Source organism: Mirounga leonina, unplaced genomic scaffold (genome assembly GCF_011800145.1).
Source record: "Mirounga leonina isolate KUSES-001 unplaced genomic scaffold, KU_Mleo_1.0 Mir_53, whole genome shotgun sequence".
NCBI classification, from domain to species: Eukaryota; Metazoa; Chordata; class Mammalia; order Carnivora; family Phocidae; genus Mirounga; species Mirounga leonina.
This window is the reverse complement of record NW_023270807.1, coordinates 3,092,116-3,111,899: the sequence shown is the minus strand read 5'-3', so window position 1 is coordinate 3,111,899 and position 19,784 is coordinate 3,092,116. Positions and strand designations below refer to the sequence as shown.

The 19,784-nt window shown below is 42.4% G+C and overlaps 1 protein-coding gene across 1 annotated transcript in view; it reads left to right on the top strand.

Moving 5' to 3' along the window:
• Positions 1-19,575, top strand: part of SLC26A8 (solute carrier family 26 member 8) — an 80,923-nt gene extending 61,348 nt beyond the window's left edge. Inside the window, exons 10-19 of the mRNA XM_034990807.1 lie at positions 2,990-3,067; positions 5,230-5,325; positions 6,665-6,771; positions 6,853-6,922; positions 7,351-7,443; positions 7,551-7,682; positions 11,500-11,871; positions 14,067-14,121; positions 14,218-14,402; positions 19,111-19,575. Coding sequence (XP_034846698.1) covers positions 2,990-3,067; positions 5,230-5,325; positions 6,665-6,771; positions 6,853-6,922; positions 7,351-7,443; positions 7,551-7,682; positions 11,500-11,871; positions 14,067-14,121; positions 14,218-14,402; positions 19,111-19,542 — 1,620 coding nt within the window. The 3' untranslated portion in view covers positions 19,543-19,575. The remainder of the gene's footprint in view (positions 1-2,989; positions 3,068-5,229; positions 5,326-6,664; positions 6,772-6,852; positions 6,923-7,350; positions 7,444-7,550; positions 7,683-11,499; positions 11,872-14,066; positions 14,122-14,217; positions 14,403-19,110) is intronic.
• The last annotated feature ends 209 nt before the right edge of the window (positions 19,576-19,784 follow it).

The window sequence follows — 19,784 nt, the reverse complement described above, 5'->3', positions numbered from 1 at the left end:
TGAGATTCATTTAGCCTTCTTCATCCCACAGCAGTGGGGGTATTCTCGCTATCCCTCCTCTCTGGGGATTTTTGAGTCACCTTGCCAGAGGACACCCTAATTTCCTCAGAGTTCCTCAGGACTATAGGAAAGAGAAGCTAAGGGGCTGGCTCTGTACCTCTCAGACCTGACCTGCCACCAAAGACCACTTTATTTCTGGATTTCACTTTAATTTTCCTTGTCTAGAACCCACTTATCTTCACTGGTTGCAGCAAAACCTATTGGTTCTTCCAGTCATGGCCTGGCTTTGCAGTGTTGGCAGGCCAGGGCAGAGGGGATATGAAGAGCCCCAGACCTGTGGCCAATTGGACTGTCCCCCACTCCATCACCAGGTTCATCTCGTTCTGACCACTGAGTTTCCCTGTTCTCCATGATTGGGCTCCTTTCCCTGTTCCCTGATTTCCAAGGACTGGCCTTTTAGCCATGTCCCCAGGCTATGAGAACTGCTTAAAAAAAAAATTATTAGAAAAGAAAGAGATAATAAAAGAAAGAAATGTGTTGTATTCTTTTTAGAGGAAGCAAATGGGGCAGTTGGAGAGAGCCTAGATCTTGGAGTCAGCTGATCGGGTAGATTGAAACCTTACTCAGTGGTTCCTAGATGTGTGACCTTGGGCAAGTTACTTTTGCTTTTTGAGGCTCTAGTCCTCATCTGTAAGATGGGGATAAAGATAACTTTTCAGTTGTAAGAATTAAATTAGATGATAATAGTGCCTATCATAGGGCCTGTCACTTAAGAGTTTCAAAAATTGTAGCTTCGGGAGCCTGGGTGGCTCAGTCGTTAAGCATCTGCCTTTGGCTCAGGTCATGGTCTCAGGGTCCTGGGATCGAGCCCCACATCGGGCTCCCCACTCAGTGGGAAGCCTGCTTCTCCCTCTCCCACTCCCCTTGCTTGTGTTCCCTCTCTAGCTATGTCTCTGTCAAATAAAATCTTAAAAAAAAAAAAAAAATCATAGCTTCTTCCCCAGGTCCCTAAGGCTCTGGCCAGTACTTGGCAATCTACTCTTCAATTTCATGGAACCCACTGTGTATGGAGTAATTGGTGTCTGAGGGTCCACATGTTGATAGTGGCTGTGGCTTGTGAGAACTCACAGTGCCTTGAATTCCCAACAAGAAGGCTGAGTCAGTTTTTGTTCAAGAAAACCCGGGAAGTGATGGAAAATGAGAGCAGAATAGCAAAATATGCACGAGATGTAAAGTTCTACATGCTTGCTGTGTTCAGACATGGAGTCTGAGATTCTGAGAGCCATCAAGCATCCTCCTAAGGCACGATGCCACCAAGCATGGCCCTCTGATCCCAAAGTCCACTCCTTTGTGTATGCAGCCAAGGGAGACACAATTATTGGCAGGCCTCCCAACCCTCTCTCAGCAGCAAATTTTATGGGATTCAGTGTCTCATTTGTACTCATTTAAATCTGGGTTTTATGCAGCTTTTTTTAGCATCTACATATCTTTGTTTCCTTCAATCTGAAGAACTTGGAGAAAAGAAGTGGTAGGTAGGTCAAGCTTACCCAGGGACACCAGAAAACCAAAACACCAAGCCAAACAGACAAAAACAAAACAAAACGAACAACAACAAAGAAGAAGTGGTAGGAAGAAACGTCCTGATGAATTTTCCTGTGCTGACCAAAGTAGTTTTTCTACAGTGCCAACAAAGACCATCCGAAGCGAGACCCTTACACTAGATCCAGCAACAGGCATGTATACATTGGCTGGAGGAGCTTATGGTCTCAGTTACCTGTTTCAGTTCTAAAGGGTGTAAAATGTTTGTCCGTAGAACTTCCTGAGTTTCATTTGTAGTGGTCCATTTTCCTGAATCCTCCTTTCAACACTACATCAAGTGGTGTCAGCTGCAAAGCAGCGGGGATAGGGAAAGAATGAAGTAGGAAACTGAATTCCTTGCTATTACTTTCAGTGATGCATTTATACGCAAATAGCAGTGAGCAGCGAGAGGGAATCCAGTAGGAAGGTTTTTCTTTCTTTTTTTCCACTCCTAAGAAATAGAGAGAAGTCGAGAATCATTGCTGAGCGGTTCACTTAATGGTTTAACTTTGAGGGACTCCCTCAGTTCTTGCTTGTTTATGCCATTGTTCTGATTTGTGGTTTGTTTTATCTTCCCCCACACACATCCCCCAACATAGTGGATGATTATACTGCTTTGTATCAGTTTTTATTATTAGGGGCTTAAATGATGGAGATTTATCCATGGAGGACATACTGAGTTCAAGACTATGTCCAGAGCGCCTTGAGACTGTAAAGGGAACTGTGTCACTCAGTTTGCTCTCTAGTTGCTAATCAGAACCACTGCATACCAAGCAACACTGAGCCCAGAGTCATCCACCCAGCTAGGATAGGACCCAGAGCTGCTATCTGCAGCCCTGACTCACATTTGTAACTTTTTTTTATGGTAATGAAGCAGAGAAAAACTGAGGAACATCAGAAATGATTATCATTGCATTTTTAAGATGGCGCTTCTAACACTGTTCGATGGGAAGCTATCCAAGCTCCAAACTGGAGAGCGAGGGGGGAAGTATTTAGTGATATGGGAAGTGGAAGGGTTGGGATTTTAGGGCAGACAGTGCTGAGTCTACTAGGGCTTTTCTAGACTGTTCCAGGAGGAGTTAAAGTTGGGAGGGAATGCAAGCCCGACCTTAGGAGACTCCAGATTTCACAGCGCAAAGCTAGGGCAATAAAGATTCAAATAGCCAACACAATTTAGCACTTTTCAGAAAGCATTCATGCATTCATTCAACAAGTATTTCTTAGTGTATGCTCAGCACTTTGACAAGACCTGAAAATGTCAGTTCAACAAAAATGCACTTATGCTGGATGGTTACACTCAACTCCTTTTAAGAAAAAAATGACGCACTTCTCACCAAGCAGAAGGCCTCAGTTGCAGACAAGGACAAATATGTTCCTGATGGTCTCTCTCCTACTGGCTCTGTCTCCTCAGTTTGCATCTCTGGTAGGCGCAGGTGTGATGCTACTTCTGATGGTGAAGGTGGGACGCTTTTTCCACGAAATGCCAAATGTAAGTAGAACTGATAAATAATTGAGTGGAGAAAGATCAGATCTCCAGATTGCATCTTGGTGGGGTATTCACCTTGTCTCCAGTGGTCACCCTGTCCTATCTCTCATCCCTTCCCTTTAAAATAATAGCATCCACCTCACAGGACTGGGAGTTCAATAAGGTAATGTTTATAACATAGAGAGAACAGTGTTGAGCTAATCGTAAGTGCTCAAGAAATATTAGGTATTATTGTTACTATTCTCATTCTCATTAATCTTCTTTTTATTGCTTCAGCTATAAAGTAAGTTTTATAAGTAAGGATTCAGTTAAAGATGACCAAAATAGACTTCAGATGCCAGAACGCCCCTCACTGACTCAGGCTTGGAAACTCATTGTGTATTCATGCCATCTGTTTTCCTAAGCCGTTTCCAGAAGGCCTTGTTCTGCATTCATATGAACTCAATCCCCCTATTACTGCCGCTCACTAGAAAGCAGGGTCTGAAAGTTGGGTTTTAACCCTGTTCAGCTGGGCTGCCTCTATATACTTGCCGTTTCTTCCCTTTGCGAGAGACTGATCGCCTGGCATCTAGATGCCAGGTGCATTCAATGATTGGCGGTCATCAATTTGTTCTCTGTTACAGTACAGATCAATGCTCAGTGACCACAATTTCCTTGTAAATTTCCTTAATGTTCCTTTCGCCATTTTTAGATAGTACCAAGGGAGGTGGGAAGAGGTTTCATGACTGGGGGAGCAGCTTGGTTACACACTGAGGTGGCAGTCCCTAAAGCTGGAGTGGTTGTAAATGTTATCCCCATCCTTTTGAACACCTCCATCCCACCTGGTAAATACCAGGTTTCAGAAGAGCAGGACTACCTCAAGGCTCCTGCTGCCTTCTGCTCTTGTGAGTCAGAGATCTTGGAACTCAGCCCCAGAATCTATATGCATGGAAGGTGGGATTAAGCTTGTATTTATCACACAAGCTGTCCTCCGATTCCCAGCAGAAGTCATCTCCAGAATGTAGTTTCTATAGCAAGGTGCTATAACTCTTAGAGTCTATTTTAGGAGAGCCGCTCACTAATTCACTTTGAACATGGATTTTTTTTCTTTATAGCTAGAAGAATCAGAATTTTTTAAAATTGCAAACAAATAAAAATCTGTCAGAATTCACTAAGGGCACTCCTTTATTATAAATACGTTGGGGACAGAACAACCCTTGCTTTTGGCTCACCATGTTAGGTCACATTATTTTTATAGCATCTAGTTAGGATGTTTCTGGATGAGAAGTTGTGAACACCATCTGATCAGTGGAATAGCTGAACTGCTATAATAATGGGGCTCTATGGGTACTAAACTATGAATGATCCCTTCCTTCCTTGAGAGATTATGGATAGCTTGTTATAAAACTCTTATTGGAGTAATTGGTGGAGCATTCTGGCTAGGTTCTCAACCAGTTAGCAAGGGGACCAACACAATTTTTTTATAAACATGATACACAATAGTATCTTCAATATTGTTCCAGTTTTGTGTGAAAAAATATATAGCACATACCAAAATGTTACCAATGGTTATCTATTGGGTGATGGAAATTATATATAAGTCTACTTCTTTCTTTATACATGAGCATGTTTTACCTTAATATCCAGAAAGGCTACATTTTTATCATATATTGTTTTACGAAAAGATTTGCCAAAAATCTTGCAAAAACTCTATGAGGTGGAGTTTCTTTTCCTTCCCACCACATGTCCCTGCAAATTGCAGAACATTTAGAGATTCTTGACTGAAAAGAAGATGAAGATGGGAAAGAAGTGATTTCTACTGACTTCGTCTTTGCCCATCCCTCCTCTGCTGACCTACTGAGTCCACTGGTCACTGAGTAACCTCAGAAAACCAGAGTAAGCTTGGACCCAGCCATTCCTGGTGATAGGATCAGTTCTAATTCCCAGGCAGAGCATAGCACATAGAGGAGAAATGGCTAGGAAAAGGCTAAGAAATGTTAAGCTAGTGCAGGGACTTCATGAAAACAAGAAAATGTTTCTTAAAGTACGTTAGATTCTGCTTTGAGGCCCTGATAATTTTTACATTGCTGAGTGGCATGGCTGACTTTTTTTGTGGTTCCTTTGTGAAGATTTGGGAGTTTTACCCCCAAAGGGAAAATGAAGCAGGGTTTACCTTTTCCCCATAGGCTGTGCTGGCTGGTATTATCCTGAGCAACATCCTACCCTACTTTGAAACCATTTACAACCTACCCAGTTTGTGGAGGCAGAATCAATATGACTGTGTGAGTATAGATGCACTGGCTGAAATACGGAAGGACAGAGGGGAACGTTGGAAAGAGGGAACGAGAACAAACAAAAGAGATCAGGATGGGGCGCCTGGGTGGCTCAGTTGGTTAAGCGACTGCCTTCAGCTCAGGTCATGATCCTGGAGTCCCGGGATCGAGTCCCGCATCGGGCTCCCTGCTCGGCGGGGAGTCTGCTTCTTCCTCTGACCCTCCTCCCTCTCATGCTGTCTGTCTCTCATTCTCTCTGTCTCAAATAAATAAATAAAATCTTTAAAAAAACCCAGAAAATTAAAAAAAAGAGATCAGGATGAAGGACACTAGCGATTCTTTGATAACTAATACTCTAGCTTAAAAAAGGGGGGGAAGTCAAGGTTATTGGTGCATGGAAATATTGAGACCTCATTCCAAAAACTATGCAAATAAAAAGGAATTAATGGCTAGAATTAGATACAAATCTAGTAAAAAAGGTCGGTCATACATGACGTAGGTGAATGACTTTTAATCCAGTTAGTGTGAACGCATTCCAGGATAGGAGGCACAAATCTTACTAAGAGAAGGCAGTGTCTTGCCAGGCAGACTAACTGATGGAGCACCCTCCTTCCATCTAGAGCACAACATAAATGGGAAACAGGAAAAAATAAAAGATGGTAGATGAAAGATCATGAGAGGGGAAGGACCTGGTAGAGGCAAAGAGACATGAAAAGGAATAGTTTTGGGATCCAGGTCCCTGAGGAGCTAAGAGAGGATGTGGTCCAGTGCAGAGGGGTCACTTCTTGGCCCAGAAGGAAGGAGAGCACTTCCAACAGGAGCAAAGAGAATGAGGGAAAGTTAAGCATGGATACTACTAACAAGTGGCAGGTGAAGGGGGAAGTAAATATTTAAGGGAGTTTGAGCCTATCTGCTCTGTGAAGATGAGTCAGGTTGGCTGCTGAGAGTGATGGAAAAGGTGGTGGGGTAAGGGCTTGAAAAGTTGTACATGATAGGTCTTAAAATAGCAACTACCATTCATTTGTTGAGTGTTCTGGGTTGCTTTAGGATCAGGATTTCCAATCTCAACAAAGCCCATAAAGTAGATATTGTCATCCCTATTTTGCGCATGAGGTTTCAAGAGAGAATTGAAAAGAGGAACAACCAAGGATGCACACAGGAATTGCTAGACAGCCTTGGAACCCAATCATTTGTGATGGCGTCAGTCCATATGGCTGTGGAATTTGTGTTCTAAATTCGAGGTGTCGGGAGGGAGGGGAGGGGGAAGGGGAGTTGAGAGAACTGGTGGTTTTCTCAATTCTGCTTGTTGTCATGGTCTTCCCTTGCCCTTCTTCCCCTTTTCCATAAGGTTATTTGGTTGGTGACGTTCATATCTGCCATTTTCCTGGGACTGGATGTTGGACTACTTGTTTCAGTAGCTTTTGCCTTCTTCATCATCACTGTTCGGTCACACAGGTACTTTGTCTCAGGTAATAGGAGGTTGGCCATGGTGAGGTAAGTCAACTATGACCTAAAAGCAAATACATTTCCTTTCAGAACTAAGATTCTCCTCCTGGGTCAGATCCCTAACACCAACATTTATAGAAGCTTCAGTGACTATCGGGAGGTAAGACTCCAAATCAGTTCCGCTCCTTCGCCCAAAGGATGGGCTGGACCAGGTCTGCTGCTTAGTTTTTCTACAAAATCCCTTTGCTGTTGTTGGCTGTACTACAAATACGCATCTGCCAAGCTGGGGAAAGGGAGGCAGGAAGGCAGAGGCAGGTGACTTAAGTAGGTAGATCCTTAGACTACAGTAGCCAGTTAAGGATCACGTCCTTTAGGGGGAAGGAGGCCAAGAAAAAGAAAAGAGCAAATGGAGGGGGAAGAAGAAAGCAGGAAAGCAGGGGGTGAAAGTGAGTGGAAAGAACTTGCTAATTCTGGCCTCTTGTAAAGAAGAATACAGATTCTCCAGGGGGTTCTAGAGATTTTTTTTTTTTTTTTTTTGCTCCATAAAAGAGCTGAGAAATTGCCTTCCATTTTACATTTGACTTGCAGGTTACAAACCTTCCTGGGGTGAAAATCTTCCAGTGCTGCAACTCTATCACATTTGTCAATGTTAATCACCTAAAGCACAAGCTGTTGAAAGAGGTGATGGCTGCCTCCCCTGCCTTTCTCCACCTGCTCCCCTCCCCTTCCCCAGGTGCCCCCTCTTTGCCCACTCACCACCTGTACGAGACCTCTCTTACTTCTCTCAGGTTGAAATGGTAAGGGTGCCTCTTAAAGAAGAAGAAGTGTTCCGTCTGTTTAATCAAAGTGAAGAAGGCTCACGGGAAGAGAAGATATGTCAGTGTTTCTGCAACTGTGATGAAGTAGAGCTGTCGCCCAGGGTTAGAAACGTCTCTTCTTTTCTGCATAACATTCTCCACATTTTATAAAGACACATGCATTAGTCGTTGAAAAAGAAGAAGCAAGGAAAGAAAATTGAAACCCCCTCAGGGACTTTGGCTCTTAGGTGGGCTCTGGGGTAATTGGAAATCAAAGATTTCTACTCAGAAATGAAGACACAGGGCCCCCTTTGAGATGAAATCTTGACTTAAGTCGGTAGGAGGAGATGTTTGAGTCCCTATTCAATGGCCAGTGACTAATAGCACAGAGAGTACACTCTGCCTATTGAGATTGATAGTAATACCTTAGTTATACCTATTTCTCTAACTTTTACCTGCCTGGCTTTAGATTTCTGAAAATAAGTGACTTAAAGGTTGTTTTCTAGGGGCCCCTGGGTGGCTCAGTCGGTTAAGCATCCGACTCTTGATTTTGGCTCAGGTCATGATCTTGGGGTTGTGGGATCGAGCCCTGAGTCGGGCTCAGTCCTGGGCATGGAGCCTGCTTGGGATTCTCTCTCTCCCTCTCCCTCTGCTCCTCATCCCCCCTCTAAAAAAAATAAGATTGTTTCTAATTCCAACTAAGGCAGCAGAGTCGACGTAGCTGGGGTTCTTAAGGATGTTCCAGGGTCTTCTGATGTCTGCCTGTGACCAAGGAAACGATGATGGGGAGTGGAGGGTGGATAAGTATAGATGGAAATTTTACACCATCTGAAGGTTATTTTAGCTGATGAATTACAAAGTGTTCATTATTTCCAACTCAGACTTGGTCTAAATTAATTCCCTTCGTCTAATATTTATTCCCTTTCCAAAGAGCTCATTTCTAGCTTTGGGGCCTTTCACCCAGTCTATACCTATACCTGGAGGGGAATTCTATACACACACACACACACACACGCACGCACATTTACTCCCCCCGACAAAAACACCTCCTGTCCCCCTGATGTAGACACCTGCAAACACTAAGCACCCATTCTCATTCCCATATACCCTAAGGGAGCATAAGTTCTACTCAACTCCCTGAAAATACCAACTTTCCTGCCAAGAAGACAGAATTACCACTCTCTCTAATTTTTGTTTCCACACTGCACTGAGCATCATAGAGGGTGTTTACAGGGCATCAGCAAATACACTTTAGAGTGGAATAGGATCACCTAGTATTTATTGAACTTCTACTCTACACCCAGAACTGTGACACTATGAAAAAGGAAAACGAATTTGAAGGGTCTCTGTCCTCAGGTAGTTCTTTTTTCTTTTTCTTTTTTATTGAGGTAAAACACATCACATAAAATTTACCATCTTAACCATTTTGAAGTATACAGTTCAGTGGCGTTAAATATATTCACATTGTTGTGCAACCATCCCTACCATCTATCTGCAGATTTTTTTTCATCTTGCAAAACTGGAGCTCTGTCCCCATTAAACAACAGCTCCCCGTTTCCTCCTCCTCCCAGCCCCTGGCTACCCCCATTCTACCTTCTGTCTCTATGAATTTGACTATTCCAGATCCCTCATTAAGTGGAATCATACAGGATTTGTCTTTTTGTGACTGGCTTACTTCGCTCATCATAATGTCCTGGAGCTTCATCCAGGTTGTTCTTTTTTAAAAATGTTTTTTCATGGAAATTTTGAACATAGGGCACCTGGGTGGCTCAGTCGTTAAGCGTCTGCCTTCGGCTCGGGTCATGATCCCAGGGTCCTGGGATCGAGCCCCACATTGGGGTCCCTGAGCTGCAGGAAGCCTGCTTCTCCCTCTCCCACTCCCCCTGCTTGTGTTCCTTCTCTCGCTATCTTTCTCTGTCAAATAAATAAATCTTTAAAAAAAAAAAAAAAAGGAAATTTTGAACATAAACAAAAGTAGAGACAAGTATAATGAGCCTCAATATTCCCACCATCCACTTCAAGATTTATCAACTCATGGTCAATTTTGTTTCATCTCTATGCCCACCCATATATAGCCCCTCAAAATCACAAAATTATTTTGAAACAATTCATGGAATTTTATTTTATTTTATTTTAACAATTTTATTTTTAAGTTATCTCTACACCCAACATGGGGCTCGAACTCACAACCCTGAAATCAAGAGTTGCATGCTCTACTGACTGAGCCAGCCAGGGGCCCCAATACATGGAATTTTAAGTCAGACTAGGGAGATGACTCTCTATTAATGTGACCTACAAGGCTATTTCTGTATTTTATCAATCCTAAGATATATGTTCTTTTCACATCTCTGAAATTTGGATTCATTGTGTAATTGATGGCATGTCACAGTTTAGTTTGCAGTGATTTGTTTTTCTTTCTTGACAATATAAAAAAGTGTGGTGCATCTTAAAATTGATGAAGTAGGGGTGCTTGGGTGGCTCAGTTGGTTAAGCTTCTGCCTTTGGCTCAGGTCATGATCCCAGAGTCCTTGGGTTGAGTCCAGCATCGGGCTCCCTGCTCAGTGGGGAGTCTGCTTCTCTGCCCCTCCCCTGGCTCGTGTTTCTGTCTCTCTCGTGCTTTCTCTCTCTCAAATAAATAAATAAAATGTTTTTAAAAAATTGGTGAAGTAGGACAGTCAACCATTCCACACAGTATACTGTCATGTTCAGAATTGTGTCTTTAAATTTAACAACTCTAAGACTTCAGATAAAGAAAGATCGGCATGAGTTCAAAAAGTCAGGCAAATCTCCTGGTAACCATGGACTTGAGCTAGGCAGGAGAGGGAAATTTGGATTTAGGTCAGATGGGGAAAAAGAGGATTCCCAGTCTGTGGATAAGGTTGGACAAAGACACTGGGGTGGAAATAAGTATGGGGTCCTCTGAGTAAGAGGCTTGTCCTAGGAAGTAAGTTCAGGCAGACAACAGGTGCGAGTGAATCTTGAAAGTCCTTAAGGGACAAGAGTGTGTAGAGTGGATGAGGGAGAGTAAGGGGAGGCTCTCAGAGGTCTCCTTCCACCTGAAGGACCTTGCATCTCCCCGCCACTGAGCCCATCCTCCACTATTCCCCCAAAGGCCTGGCCTGAGGGACTCTCAAGCCTTGAGGAACACCCCTCTCCATTGAACTATAATTTATTAGCCATCCATACCACTTTTTTTTTTTTTTGCTCTACAACATATACTACCTTGTACAGTTTTTACCTTCACATTTAATGTTTTTAAAATTTATTTCATAAGCAATATTATTAGCACAACAGAAAAAAAAGAAGAAACATCACCCCAAACTATACCACTCTAGCAAATGAACTTTTAAAAAATGTTTCCATGTACCTTATAGTTCTTGTCTATCTGTGTTTTTGTTTCTCCTTTGAATGGGCGCACAGGCAGAACCTGGTGCCTGTGACTGCATGCCCATTGTATTCCCGGGACTTGGTACTGTCCTTAAGCTATGGCAGGCACTCCAGGCCTATTAGGATGAAAGGAGCAAAAGGCAAAGACAGCCCTGCTCGAGTAACTTCTATCTTCTTAAGGAAGTCTGATGAAAGATGGAGGCATTGAGAAAGGGACTGATGGAGGAAACACTTCAAACAATGTGTTAGGAGGTGCTGGAGACAAATTAGAACCCAGGGATGAGGGGAAGGAGTAAAGCAAAGGTGATTTTAAGTCTGGCTTGCAGGACAATGAAATCATCCCTGGTACACCGAGGGAAGTTGGGAGGGAAACACTGGTGAATGTGGTTTTAGTTGTGAGCTCAAAGTGACAATGAGGTATCCAAGTGAAATCCAAGCTCCTAGTCCACAGGGAGCTTTCCTGCCAGAGAGGAAGGTGAGTCCATAGACAGAAATGGCATAGTAGCCCTCCTCTGAGCCTCCTCACTGTCCTCCTCTAACTCTGTTGTTTCAGGTTGTCTATACAGAACGATTTGAAAGTAAACAGGACCAAGACTCCTCCTCCATTAACCTGATCCGCTGCTCACGTTTCGAGAGCATGAACATGAGCCAGTCCACGTCCAATGAACAAGTACCATACACCATATCTTCCATGTCTCACAGAAACCCTGGGCCAAACTACGAGGCTGTGGATAAAGCTTGGCTTTCTAATAACCCCTCTAGAAACAGCTCGATGCCACTGCCTGGCATTGCTGAAAACCAGGGGAGGGACAGATCATTCCTCCCCTTCTCAGATATCTCTCTTCTACCCAGCATCCACACCATTATCCTGGATTTCTCCATGGTCCATTTTGTGGATCCACAGGCTTCAGTGGTGTTAAGACAGGTAAGTATTGAGGAGGTTTTCACAAGAGCCCTGATCCCCTCCTACCCCTGCCCCTGCCTGCCCAGATCCCAATTGAATGCTGTCTGTCACTGATCAGCTGCTATGTGACTCTGGGGCCACTAGAAACTTGGACACTAAAGACAATTTAAGGTCAACCAGAGTAAGGGGTGCCTGGGTGGCTCAGTCAGTGAAGCATCTGCCTTCGGCTCAGGTCATGATCCCGGGGTCCTGGGATCGAGCCCCGCGTTGGCCTCCCTGCTCAGTGGAGAGCCTGCTTCTCCCTCTCCCTCTGCCTGCTGCTCTCCCTGCTTGTGCTCTCTCTCTCTCTGACAAATAAATAAAATCTTAAAAAAAAAAAAAAAAGTCAACCAGATTAAAAAGAAAATGAACCACTCTGATTTATTGAACTGGGATTGGTTCTCTAAGCATGGCATATTATTTCTCAAAAACTCAAAAGTGGGAAATTTTAATACCACTGAGGCAGCAATCTGTGCTACCCACCCAGCCACTCCCAGTATATCCTAGGAGTTCATATCTTTTCAAGAACAGGTCTGAATGCTATAGAAAAAAAGCACACCAAGAATCCTCCACCATATCGCTGCTCTGCAGTAGACCTTGTCAAAGACTCTCAGATGTGAAGATGTGATAAAGAGGACTCTGCAAGCCTGGGGCTGCCTTGTCCAGGACCCACAGGATTTCCCCAGTTCCTTCCTCCTTGCCTGCATCTTTGGGTAAAAAGGGCAGGGATGACTTGTTCTTCAGAAGTTGTGTCCCTGAGTCCTGGCTTCTCTCCTACTCTCTGGTTTCTCCAAAAGTTGTCATTCCTCTCCTTATGTGGACAGTTAGATGCACAACTAGCCATATCAGCTTTATTGTTAATGTCTCCTAAGTACAATATCTGCTTTTCAGCCAGCTTATGTCCCTCTACAGCCCTCTCTTCCACTCTTGCTCCTGTTGGTGATGGCTCAGGTGTAAACATCCTGAACACTGACTTCCTGGGTCTGACTGCACCCACCTTTTTTTTTTTGAGATCTACTCCTTTGGTTGATTTTCCTTCTTTTATCCTCCGATCCTTTGGTTGATTTTCCTTCTTTTATCCTCTGATCCTATCTTATCAAATCATCTTTTTCCTAAAGAACTATGATTCTCCCTTATATGAGTCCAGCTCCTCTTTGGTCTGAGGCAACAGGAAACTTCTCAGAGCAGAAAGAACTCTGGTTGGCCATCTGTGGTTGTGTCCTCTATCCTGGCTTTGCTACCATTCGCTGTCCATCTGACCCAAGGTAGTTTAGTAAATTGCACTGGATCTTCATTTCCTCATCTATAAAATGAGAGGCTCAGAAGAAGTTAATGTTAAGGGCTCCCCCATCCAAGACATCCTTGTCTCCACCCCGTTTTCAGATTCAATTAAACTCAATGTCTTATCTTTGGGACTTTTCTGTCTTTGGTTGTGCTGCTGGGCTGTGGAGAGTAGTTCTGAATATGAGCCTCAGGATTCCTGAACTCCATTCTCTATATGTCACTTGACCACCTCTGGGCCACTTTTTTTTTTTTTCCCTCCTCAGTGAACTCCAGGAAGAAGGGGGTCACATGCATACACTAAGCAATAATACCAAGATCTGGCTGTTCCTGAGGGCTGTGCAGTATGTCCCCATCACACCTGTGCCTGTCTTTCTCCTAGCACTGTGCTCAGGAGCATTATTTATGTGAACTGTTTCCCACCTGAGACCATGGGCAACACTCCCTCTCACTCCCCACCCCACATGAGAACATCTGATTCTCTTTCGTATTCCCAGCACTTTAGACATTTCCTGGCATATGAAAGTCCACTCATCAAATGTTTATAGAGCTGAATTGGAATGCAGAGATACATATACTCCAGACAAGTGAACGACCAAAGGGTATTAAAACTTAGCTAATCAGGGGCGCCTGGGTGGCTCAGTCGTTAAGCGTCTGCCTTCGGCTCAGGTCATGATCCCAGGGTCCTGAGATCGAGCCCCACATCAGGCACCCTGCTCAGCAGGGAGCCTGCTTCTCCCTCTCCCTCTGCTTGTGTTCCTGCTCTCACTCTCTCTCTCTCTCTGTGAAATAAATAGATAAAATCTTAAAAAAAAACCAACAAAACTTAGCTAATCAGAAGGCCCTTTCCTAGTGAGCATGAAGATAACTAACGCTGATTTACTCTCTCCTCACAGATGTGCAATGCCTTCCAAAATGCGAACATTTTGGTACTCATTTCAGGGTGTCACTGTGAGTATCCTTCACCCTATGAGAGGGCTATTTGCACGCTGAACGCTCTCCTCCCCAGGTGTCTGACCTTGTGTGTGTTCTGGGTTTGGTTTGTAGCTTCCGTGGTCAGGGCCTTTGAGAGGAATGAGTTCTTTGACTCTGGCATCACCAAGGCCCAGCTGTTCCTCACCCTTCATGACGCTGTGCTGTTTGCCTTGTCGAGGAAGTTTCCAGAGTCATCCGAGTTAAGCATGGACGAATCTGAGACAGTGATACAGGAAACCTACTCAGAAACAGACAAGGTTGGATGATGTGAAGCATCCTTGTGGGGGGTGAGCAGGGGGAGACACTTGATTGAGTAGAGATGAGCAATGGCCAGGAAAGTTTTTTGAGTATGGCTGGGACATCGAAGGGCTCCCTTACCAGTTGGTAAATAGCAGTGGAACTGAGTCCCAAGGTCTCCCCATTGCCGTGGCATCTGGGTGCCATTCAGGATCCTTTCCCAACTGAAGAGCGTGTTACCCAACACAGCAGAGGTCTCAAGGATCCTTTTACAGCAAGCTTGGTTAGTGCCAGTGCCATCCCAGTTACTGAATATTTTAAATATCTCCCCTAGCTATACCTTTAGAATCCATCCCTACACCACCTTTAGGATGAATAACAGCTGATGGACTAGCAGATGTAAAGATCTGACAGTCTAACACTTTGGCTCTTATTTACATTGGGAGTAACATAAGAGTTACTCAACCTGACAAATGCAAAGGAGAATGATCTATAAGCCAGAACTTTTAGCCATTTATTAATACTAAGTAAAGACCTGGGCCTATTTCAGTGTTTTTAAATCAGTGTCTGTGAAGGTTAAAGGTATCCCCTTGCCCCCCACTCAAAGAAAAGGAAATTAAAATACAGATGGGCACCAAATATTATCTAATGACTAGAAATTATTTTTTAATTAAACCCCTGATTCTTTGACTTAATTCATTTTAATAATGTTTGAATTTTTTATGACAAGTATTACCAGAGTAATAAGTTTTTTTGAACACTTGAAGAAGTAAAAGATATCCAAGCTTGCAAAACACAGCCTTTTTTTTTCTTTTTCTTTTTAAGTAAACTCTGTGCCTGATGTGAGGCTTGAACTCGCGACCCCGATATCAAGAGTTGCATCCTCTAAAGACTGAGTCAGCCAGGCACCCCACTTTCTTTTTCTTTTTAAAGTAATGTATTTCCCTTGCTTATTGATAATTCTCACAGGTTATGTGCCTCTGCTTATCCAGAACAACTTTTTCCTCAATGGACATTTTTTCTATTCTGCTCTATACTCCACTCCCATCTATAAAATCATAGAGTCACAAAGCCTTTCAGTTGGAAGAAACCTCAGAGTGTTTCAGGTTTATCCCTACATGCAGCAATAATTCTCTTAACATTTCTGACAGAGGTCCTCCTGCTTATGCTTAGACATTTCCTATGGCTCTCAAAATTTAGTACGCATCAGAATCACCAAAATATGCTGTTAAAACATGGACTGCAGATCCCTCTGTGCCCCATATCCCCTGAATTTCTGATTCAGTGGGTCTGGGGTAGGGCCTGAGAATTTGCATTGCTAACGAGTACTGGTTAACGCTGATACTACTGATACAGAAACCACATTTTGAGAACCACTGCCTTAGAGATTCAACGTCCATCTTTCACTGTCAGTCTAGTGTGCCTGGTAATCTTTGGGTGTGTGCCAGACATTGTATTTAGAAAATGTTTATAAAAATAATTCGGGGCCCAGGATGATATTTTTCTTCTGGAAAGAATTTGACTGTTTTGCCAAGTACCTGAAGGCACTAGCGATCCAGGTTAACTGATCTGAGTTTAGACTTGAGGTGTTCTAGGCCATCCAGATGACCCACAGCCCCTCCCTTGGCAGACCCTGGAATGCAACTTTGACAACTCGTAAGCCCTTGAAGTTGTCAAAAGCACTGCTCTGTATATATGTGTCACTTCAAAATCATCAAATACCTTCTACAAAACTGGTCCCAAATGCCAGACTCACCTCTGTAGATTTTCACCTTTTCCAAATCTTGGCCTGGTAGTTCTTCATCATATTTGTTAGCTTTGTAGTGTCTTCAAGCAGACGTTTCAAAATATTTTACCCAGCTCTTGTGGCTGTCCTCAGTAGGAGGTCTGAATTATGTAGTCTGCCTTTACTCTAAGTGAAATTTTCTCTATTTTATTTATAATTATGATATACTTGGCAGATTTGCTTTGCATATTACATTGTCTTTCCTATATTAACCTTTTCTTATTTTCCATTTGCCTTTTGTTTAGAATGTCATCTCACTTAGAAAATAAATTGTTTGTATTTTCTTCTAGATTTTTATGTTTTAGCTGTTTATATATTATATTCTTTAATCTAGTTAGAATATATTTCAGTGTGTGGTGTTAAAGAGTAATCTTTATTTCTTATCTGTACAGCAAACCATTCTGAGCTAACTCATGTACTGGATAAGCTATCTTTCCTCCACTGATTAGAAATGCTATTTTTATAAAATATTACATTCTTATGAAAACTGAAGTCTATTTCCAACTTAGTGTTTTCACTGTTGAGTATAGTTTCCATACAGCTTTGTAATACATTTAGCATTTGGTTAAGAAGTCATGTGTCACCAGTCCTCTATTTCAAAATCTGCTAAGTCATTCTCACCAATTTATTCTTCCAAACAAACTTTTAAATCTTTTGTCAGCACCCCAACTCCGCCCCGCAAAAAGGATCCCACTCAAATTCTCATTAGAATTGCATTAAAAATATAAAATAATTTGACAATTGCTATCTTTACAGTATTTGTTCTTCCTATCTAGGAACATGGGCTGTTTTCACATTTATTCAGTCTTTTTAAATGTTGCATTCATAGTAAGATTTTGTGATTTTCCTTATACAGACAAATTCTAAATACTTTATACTTTATTTTATACTTTTATTGATTTTTTTAAATGAACATTCTTTTTCATTATATTTTCTACCTGGCAATTGCTAGCCTATGGGAAACCTATTGATTTGTATAAAATTATTGGCCACCTTTGTGAATCCTTTTATTAGACCTAAGAGGTTTCATTGTTAATTCTCTTGAGTTTTCTAAATAGAAAAATATTTTCTACAAATAATATAAATACCTTATTTTCCAATTGTCAAAATGCTTATTTCAGTATCATATATTATGGCATTAGCTAGATCTCCCAGAACAATGTAAGTAATAATGGGCTGTCTTGTCTTACTCCTGAATTTTATGAGAAAAACTTCTTATGTATCTCTATTAAGGATAGTGGTAACAGTTGGCTTAAGATAGACATCATATTTATTCTGTTTTTATTTTTTCTTTTTTTTTATTATGTTATGTTAATCACCATACATTACATCATTAGTTTTTGATGTAGTGTTCCATGATTCATTGTTTGCATATAACACCCAGTGCTCCATTCAGTATGTGCCCTCTTTAATACCCATCACCAGGCTAACCCATCCCCCCACCCCTCTCCCCTCTAGAACCCTCAGTTTGTTTCTCAGAGTCCATAGTGTCTCATGGTTCGTCTCCCCCACTGATTTCCCCCCCTTCGTTTCTCTCTTCCTATTATCTTCTTTTTTTTTTTTAACATATAATGTATTATTTGTTTCAGAGGTACACGTCTGTGATTCAACAGTCTTACACAATTCACAGCGCTCACCATAGCACATACCCTCCCCAATGTCTATACTCTGTTTTTAAAAAGTATTTTTCTAGTTTACTAACATCCTTATCAGGACTTATATTAAGACTTGGTATTGAATATGTCAAAATTTTTTTCTGACATCTAAGCTAGGGAGCTTAGGAGAGAAGCAAATTCTACTTTGGATGTATTAAATTCAAGATGCCCGGTAAACATCCAAGTGGAGATGTCAGAATGGAAATGGGTATATGAACGAGCAGATCAGGGGAAGGGTTATAACCAAGAAGTCATTGGCACATAGATAATAATGAAAATATGGGACTAAATAAAATTGCCTATGAAGGAGTGTAGGTGCAGAAGTTCCCAGGATCGAGCCCTGGGGTTTACCAACATTTAGAAGTCCAAAAGAATTAGAGGAGACAACAAATAGACCAGAAAGGAGCAACCAGGAAGGAAGGAGGAAAAGCAAAAGAGTGTCATATGGCTGAAGAGAAAAAATTGTTTCAGAAGAGGTGAAAGTTGTTAATTCTATGGAATGCTTCTGCAAAGTTGATTCACCAAGCCTGTGGGGCATATGCTATGTGACAGGCTCAGTGCCTGGTACTGGGGTTATCAAAAACCAGGCATTGCCTTACCTCAAGGAGCTTAGAGTCTAATAGGGGAAATAGATTTGTAAATAAATAAAGCAATACATTATTGGCACTGTGATAGAGGTGTGAGTGAGGTATAGTTGGAACACAAAGGAAGCTATGATCCTGGTTGGTCATCTTTGATCTGAATTTGGAACGGTAAATAAGTGTATGTGGACAAGATGGAGAAGGACAAGGCAGGCACAGGGAGCAACATGAGCAAAGGTAAGCAGAAGTCAGACATCTTTGGTTATCTTTAAGGCTAGAGCAAAGGGTGGAGACTACAGATGTGGGTAAAGCTAAAGAAGATGGCAAGAGGCAAGGTCACAAAGGGCCTTACATGCCCTGCCAAAATTACACTAGGGGTTGGAAAGACAAGTAAGATCAAGAAGACAAGATGTTTCAGAATGCTGCCAAGACCACTGCTGTTTTAATGGTTGACCATGAAATCCAGGCTAGCTAGGAAAGCCAAAGAAATCAGAAGTTATGAATAATAGAGCCTGAAGAATAGGGAGTAAACAAGGAACTGGCGGGTGCAAAGATGAAAAGCAGATGTGAGCCAGAAATATTTTCTACTTTGCCAGGAACTCATGATTTCTCGTATCTTAAGTCCTATTGTATTCTGAAATTCCTTGACTGTTCAAAAGTTAAATTTAATTGGAAATTTTAACCCATCTAATTGTGTGTATTTTAGAATGGAGAGTCAGGACATAAAATGAACCGCAGTCTTCTAGATGTCTCCAAAAACATAAATCCAGACTACACCATGGTTCAGGAACCAATAACAGGGGAGGAGTTGGAGCTAGACCTGGAGCTGGAGCCCACACTGGAGTCAGAACAAGAAGCTGGGCTGGATCTAGAGCTAGACCTGGATCATGAGATGGAGCCTGAGTCAGAGTTAGAGCCTGAATCTGAGCTAGAGCCTGAATTGGAGCTCAAGCCTGAGTCTGAGTCCAAACCCAGACCAAGGGCTCATACTTACCCTCGGCAGCAGTACTGGCCTCTGTATCAGTCCATGCCTCCCAGCTCCCCAAGTCAGGATCGGCCTAGGACACAGTCATTGGAGAGAAGGCATCAACATAAGAATTCATATTCACCCAAGGGCAATAAAACTGTGGATCCTTAGGAAATGAACTGGGAATAAGGAGTCAGATTCCCTTGGCAAATCCTCCTTGCCCGAATGGGTTCACTTGGTCAGAAAACCTAGCAATTCTTGTTTTGGGACCCTCCATCTGCTAGCCTCTTGCTTGCTCAGCACTGGGATCTCACCCCCAGATCACAATACTAAATACCAAGAATTATCTCTGAATTCCCTATCTAGGCTTACCTCATTTCACCTTCAGCAGATATTCTAGTGAAAGATTTCCT